This window comes from Miniopterus schreibersii (genome assembly GCF_964146895.1).
Source record: "Miniopterus schreibersii genome assembly, chromosome: 2".
In the NCBI taxonomy this organism is placed as follows: Eukaryota; Metazoa; Chordata; class Mammalia; order Chiroptera; family Miniopteridae; genus Miniopterus; species Miniopterus schreibersii.
Window position 1 is genome coordinate 132,246,825 of NC_138102.1, and position 7,017 is coordinate 132,253,841.

General features: G+C 46.8%; 1 protein-coding gene across 2 annotated transcripts in view; it reads right to left on the reverse strand.

Annotated features, from left to right (window-relative positions):
- The window catches only part of RASSF3 (Ras association domain family member 3), a 126,196-nt gene that overhangs the window by 67,761 nt on the left and 51,418 nt on the right, over positions 1-7,017 (reverse strand). The window contains exon 1 of one of the 2 annotated variants that reach the window (XM_081125886.1): positions 6,078-6,376. The exons of the other annotated variant lie outside the window; for it this stretch is intronic. Within the exon in view, the coding sequence (XP_080982012.1) occupies positions 6,078-6,188 (111 nt within the window). The 5' untranslated portion in view covers positions 6,189-6,376. Of the gene's footprint in view, positions 1-6,077; positions 6,377-7,017 lie in introns of those variants that run through there. 2 annotated transcript variants of the gene reach the window in all.

The following is a 7,017-nucleotide window of genomic DNA, read 5'->3' on the forward strand; positions in this document are numbered from 1 at the left end:
AATCTTCTGAGTTAGCCGGGAGAAAAAAACGGAGTAAAGAGTGTATTGTTCATATATGAGGAGAGATGTTGGTGATTAATTTTCTTTTGAAATTCAGTTAAAGGAATGAGTCTTTGTGAGTCCTGCTCACACAAACACAAAATCTCAATGGATCAATACTAGGTAAGAACAGAATATATCAGACATGGAGACGAGATGTGCAAATTGCCATGCACCAGGCAAAGGGGCTGTTGGAAATGATTAGACTCAATAATAAAGGGATTAACCCACTTTAGATCGAAAGGCACACACAGACTGAAAGTAAAGGGATGGAAAAAGATATTTCATGCAAATGGAAACAAACAAAAAAAGCTGGGGTAGCAATACTTATATCAGACAAAACAGACTTTAAAACAAAGGCTACATGTAACAAGAAACAAAGAAGGACATTTTATAACGATAAAGGGATCAACCCAACAAGAGGCGATAACCCTTGTAAATATTTATGTACCCAACGCAGGAGCACCTCAATATATAAAGCAATGTTGATAGACAAAAAGGGAGAGATCCATAGTAATAGCCACAGTAGGAAACTTTAACATCCCACTGACATCAATAGGCAGATCATCCAGAGAGAAAATCAACAAGGAAACAGTGGCCTTAAATGACACATTAGATCAGATAGATTTAATTTCTATTTTTAGAACATTTCACTCCAAAGCAGAATATACATTCTTCTCAAGTGCACATGGCACATTTTCCAGAACAGACCACATGTTAGGCCAAAAAGCAAACTTAAGAAGACTGAATTCATATCATGCATCTTCTCCAATCACAATGATATAAAACTAGAAATCAATTACAAGAAAAAAACTGAAAAACACATACACATGGAGGGTAAATAACATGCTACTAAACAAACAATGGATTAACAATGAGATCAAGGGAGAAATCAAAAGATACCTTGAGACAACTGGAAATGAAAACACAACCACCCAAAATTCTATGGGACACAGCCAAAGCAGTCCTAAGAGAAAAGTTCATAGCCTACCTTAAGAAACAAGAAAAATCTCAAATAAACAATCTATCCCAACACCTAAAGGAACTAGAAAAAGAACAAAGCAAGCCCAAAGTGAGTATAAGGAAGGAAATAAAGATCAGAGTGGAAATAAACAACAGAGCCTAAAAAAAAAGTACAAATGATCGATGAAACCAAAAGCTGGTTCTTTGAAAAGACAAACAAAACTGATAAACCTTTACCAGACTCATCAAGAAAAAAAGGACCCAAATAAACAAAATTAAAAATGGAAAAAAATAATTACAATCTAGGGGTTAAAAAGTTAATATAGTCAAAATAGTTTTGATGTTGTAAAACATCAAAATTATCACCAAAACTTCTAATGGAGCCCTGGCTGGTATGGCTCAGTTAGTTGAGCAAAATCCTGTGCACCAACAGGTCGCTGGTTCAATTCCTGGTCAGGGCACATGCCCAGGTTGTAGATTTGGTCCCAGTCAGGGCGCATATGGGAAGCAACCAATTGATATTTCTCACATGGATGCTTCTCTCTCACTCCCCCTCTCCCTTCCTCTCTTTCTAAAATCGATAAAAATATATATATTTTTTAAAGTGTGAGTGGAAAATAAATAAAAAGTATGAGTGGGGCCCTGGCCGGAGAGCTCAGTTGGTTAGAGCATTATCCCAATACACCAAGGTTGTGGGTTCGAGCCCGTCAGGGCAATATAAGAGTAACCCAATGAATGCATAAATAAGTGGAACAACAAAAATCGATGTTTCTCTCTCAAATCAATTAAAAAAAAAGTGTGAGTGGTTCAGAAGACAATTTCAAGTTTTTCAAGACCTCTTGGATGGGGTAGGTAGAAAAGGGTAAAAGGGAGATAAATGATGACAAAAGGAGACTTGACTTTGGGTGGTGAAGGGTGGGGATGGTAGAAGGGTAAAGGGGGTATAAATGGTAATGGAAGGAGATTTGACTTTGGGTAGTGAGTACAATTTACTAATGATGTATTACAGAATTGTACACCTGAAACCTAAATAATTTTATTAACCAATGTCACGCCAATAAATTCAATATTTTTTTTTAAGTAATATAATTTGGAAAATAATTTTTAATTCAATTACACTGTAAAAAAAAAAAAAAAGACCTCTTAACTATTCTACGTCTAAAGCAAAAATGAACAAGTGTCCCATTTCCTTATTCCCATTAACTACCAAAGGCTCAGGAAGAAAAGGGATCACCCTAGAGATGAAGTAAGATGTGCTCCAACAGATTAATAATTTTCATCAATTTCTACTCTTGGAAGTCTAAATGTGTCCTGTATTTATAGGTAGTTTGACTTTGTTGGAAACTCAAAAGAATTACGAATTACAGAACTGCCCACATTCTTGGTTCTGCTTGAAACAACAATAGTCTGAACCCACAAGTATGAACTACCAACACTGTAATGAAGATGCATGCAGAAGAGGAGGGGGTCAACATCTTAAGAAACTCCTCAATTATAGATGTCCATATTTGCAAAGAGAAAATTAAAAATTTAAATTATCTTTATAGCCAAGAAGTAACAAAAAGCAAAGTGGAATGTGTGTCAGAAAACTTGAGTTCCAGTCTTTCCCCTGAATGTGGCCCCTTAGTCCAATCACTTAACAAGGCCTCACTTTTCATTACATTAATGCTCCAGAGGGTCCTTGGGAGAATCTTAAGATAGGGTACATTTTAACACCTGTGAAGAGCCAATTATTATCAAACCAGGGAAGCATTCATTCATTCATTCATTCATTCAACTAATACTGTATCCAATGACCAATCACTGTGTCAGGTACTGATGGGGCCCTGTAACTACGGCAATAAACATGGCATTCAAACTGCCACAAACAAGCTGTAAATTCATTCCCTTTACACTCTCCATACTGGTTTTTAAGCCTTCCCCCCCCCCCTTTTTTTTTAATAAAAAAAGAGGGTATGAACATAAAATTTTTAAAAATGCTAACAGTTGCTTTATATCTGTAAAATTTTTTGTTATTGTTGGAGACAGAAAAAAGTTGGGCTATGTTCCTTTGTCTGGCAAGAGAAGAAAGACATTTCTCACCCCCTCCCCCTTTCTCTCCATCCTGCATTTACCACAAACATCTTGCTTTCTCTGGATATTTTCAAGAGTTCTAAACTACATGTTCCTGGCTTTTCCACCAGGTGATTCAGCACCAAAAAAAGTCACTATTACCGATAATAGGTCCTTACGGCAACACTGCTCCTTCCACCTCTCTAGAGAAAAGATAAATTTCACTACTGCACTTTATGTCAGAGTGCCTACTGTATTCTTATAATCACCAGTATACTAAAATGCAAAAGGCTTCTCCAACCTTAGGTAAAAAATGCTCTATATTAAGAGTGCCTTGCTTTATACTTTTAAAGTTGACTTCCTTAACTCATAAATCTTATAGGAACTTAACAATCAATTCTTTAAATAACTAAAATACCTGCTAAAATTCAGAGTTTAGAACATTTTCTCCACCTGGCAAATAAGTCCTCTCACTCAGCACTTTGCATGTGTTCTGTTAGAAGGGAAAATACACAGGCACTATAGCTTCAGAATACACACATTAAGCTCTTCAAGCGAAGGACTAGGTCTTACTGTCCTGATTTTCAGCAAAATACTTCAAAATACATATAATGTTGGACTAATTCTAAACCCTAAATAAGCAACATTATATGCATATAACATATGCTAGATATTACATAAATTATGAGTATAACACAAATGTATTGTACCTGTATAAGCCCAGAAAAAAATATTTTTAAAAAATATGTTTTCATTGATTTGAGAGAAAGGAAGGGAGAAGGAGAGAAAAATATCAATTATGAGAGAGAGTCATGAATCAACTGCCCACTGGGGATGGAGCATGCAACTTGGGCAGGTGTCCTGACCAGGAATCCAACCAGGGACTTCTTGATGCATAGGGAAAAAGCCCAACCAACTGAGCCACATTGGCCAGGGCGAGATGTTTTTATTTTTAAAGCACTAAGGCATCTTCACGCCATTCCAACCTGGATACTTTGGCCCTTGTGAAGGAACATCTCACACCTGCAGAATCCAAGAACCTGGATGTTTTCTGGAGATTACTAGCCACCTCTGGAATAGACTTCAAACCTGCAGCACCATCTCTGACAAGCTCTAGTCAAAGTGTCAAATGGTGAGAGCAACATAAGTGGAAGGAGGTAATACCATGTGGAGAACGAAAAGGGGAGGCCAAAAAAGAAAGAAAAGTGAAAAAAGCAAAAGGAAATGCAATTCTTCCATAACTGATAGAGAGAAGGAGGGTTGCTCTGATTTCCAAACTTCACAGCAAACTCTCACCATCAGAATACACTCTATTGAAAACAAGAGATCACCTGCTATGGACTGAATGTTTGTGAACCCTCAAAAGTCATATGGTGAAGTCCTAATGTGACAGTATTTGGAGAGGGGGGCCTTTTGGAGGTAATTAGTTCATGAGGGTGGCCCAAGATAGGATTAGTGTCCTCAAAGGAGGAAGAGACAGCCCTTTCTCCATGTGAGGAAACTGCAAGAAGTCAGCTGTCTACAAGCCAGGAAGTCCAGGAAGGGGTCCTCGCCAGAACTCAACCATGGGGGTACCCAGATCTCCAACGTTCGGCCTCCAGAACTGTGAGAAACAAATATTTATTTAAGTCACCTAGTCGATGGTATATGTTACAGCTGTCCACAGCCGAAGATAACTTAGAGTGACTAGTAAACAGTGCAGCCTTGAACCTGAGAAATAAAGAGGGGAGACTACTGCACCCCGACTTCCCTCAGGATCACCTGCTATTGAGTAAGGGCACAAGATTTCACTCGTGCCCTTCACTGGCTCCTCTCCTCCCTCTTCTGGTTGGGGAGTTAAGAGGTTGAAAAGACTAGAACTTCCGAATTCATAAAAAGAAGCCTGACCTCAGAAAGTGGTTAAAGAAACTTAAAAGGTCTGGCAAGGAAACCCTAGCACATTGCTCGGTCCTCACACGTCCCATAGCTCACCATCCACCCAAAAACGATTTTCCTGGCTTCCAGTTTCCAGCACTAAGTTTGATAGCAATGCTTGGTGCACGCCTGTTGTTTTAAGAGCAACCAATTTGTTCCATGACAACCTCCTCTAATCTGATGTGAGCCTGGCGGGGTTGGCAGGGCTTCCTGGTGTGGCTCCAGGACCCGGGGGCCGCGGGCTCCAGCGCCAGACTTACAAGTCCAGCCCAAGCGCCCCGTTTGGGAAAAGCCTCTCTGCAAAGCACGGCCACGGTCGGCGACTCTGGCCCCCAGATCCCGGACCATCTTTTCCCAAGTCACGCTTCCCACGGCATGCTTCCTCCAAAAAAGGAAGAAACCGGCCTGAGGCTCAGCTCTCGGCCCGCTCATATTTACCTACCACAGGAACTTGTTTGCAAAACAGATTCGAGGCACCTATAAACTGGACTTGACAGGAAATGCCCGACCTTGACCCCCGCAACCAAGATTTAGTGAGCGCCCACTATCGTCAGGCCCCGCGTTCCTCTCAGCGCCCCCTCCCCACAGAGAGGCGCGGGGCCCGGGAGGTAGGAGACGCCAGGTCACCGCGGCCACCGCCCTCCAAGCCGCTCAGGGGGCCTCAGGCCACCGAATGGACCAACACACAGGGCCAGCGCGAGGACCCGACCGTTGGCTCTGCGGGGGCGCGAAGGGCGTCCCGGGTCGCAGGGAAAACTCCGGGAGTGGCCAGGGGCCGCCTCCCCGCCGAGAACTGCTCCCCAGCAGCCGGCCGCCCGAGGCGGAGCCGCAAAGGCCATCTGGCGCGGAAGGCAGGAGCCGGCCCGGCCTCCCCGCCCCGCCTCCGCCTTCCCTCGCCCCGGGCGCCCCCAGCGCGCGCCGCACGCCCAAGCTCAAGGCTCGACCCTAGGACCCAAAAAGGCACCAGCCACTTCTCCGCGGTCCCCTCCTCCTTCCCCGCGAGCATCCCCGCCCCGCGGACACGTGGCGTCGGGGTCCGGCAGCCCAGGGACCCCCCCCCCGGGCGCGACGGGACGCGGGCTGCGGAGCCCGCCGCGCGCACCACTCACTTGCTGGCCGGCGCGGGGCTTGCCCTGGGGCGCTCTCTTGAAGAAGGAGGTCCTGGCGGTGAAGAAGAAGTCCTCGGCGTCCTCCTCCAGGCTGCTGTAGCCGCTGCTCATGCTGCTGGTCCCGTCGCGCGCCGGCCGCCTTCCCGGGGCGCAGGCGGCCAGGCAGGGGGTGCCGCGCCCGCCCGCCCCGCGAGGTTCTCGGCGCGCGGCCCCTAGCCGCCGACGGGCCGTCCCGCAGCAGCTGCGACCGCCGCTCAATCCAACCGTCCCGGCCCCTCCCCGCCGCCTCCCCGCCGGGCTCCCGGCGCGGCCCGGGCCAGGGAGCGCCTCGGACCCCGCCTCCGGGGCCCGCCCCGCCCCGCCCCGCGTGCCCCTCCCGGCGCGGCTCGGGACACGCCCCCGCGCGGCCGCAGGTGGGGACGGGCGGGCGGCCGCCGCTACCGGCGCTGCGGAACCCGGAAAGCCGGGCTCGGTGGCTGCGGGTGGCGGCGCTCAGTTCACAGTCGTTTCCCAACCTCCCGGAAACGGCCAATCCCTCTGTGGTCAGCCCGCCCCCCCCTCCCGGGGTCTAGCGAGTGGAGGTGGAGATTGCGGGGCCGGGGGCCCCAGACCCTCGGGCGTCCCGCGGAGGTTTCGCCGCGCGCTCAGCGCCCGCAGCTCGCCCCTCCTGGGGGCTGAAAGTTAGCGGCGATGAGCGGGGAGGTAACAGCTGGGCTGAGTTTATTCAAATGAAAACATCCTGTTAATTCCGCGTAGCTTCGGCCTTTCCCCGTCGCCCTTCTCTCCAGCGTGGATTCACTTCCAGATTAGGGCAACCGAGGTCGTCACGATCGCGGAGGCCGCTTGGTGCCAAGGGGGGAGGGGGGAGAACTAGTTCTGTAGTTAGAGTTTATTAAATAAACGTGCTTTGTCAATGTTCCCCTCCCACAATCCACTTTAA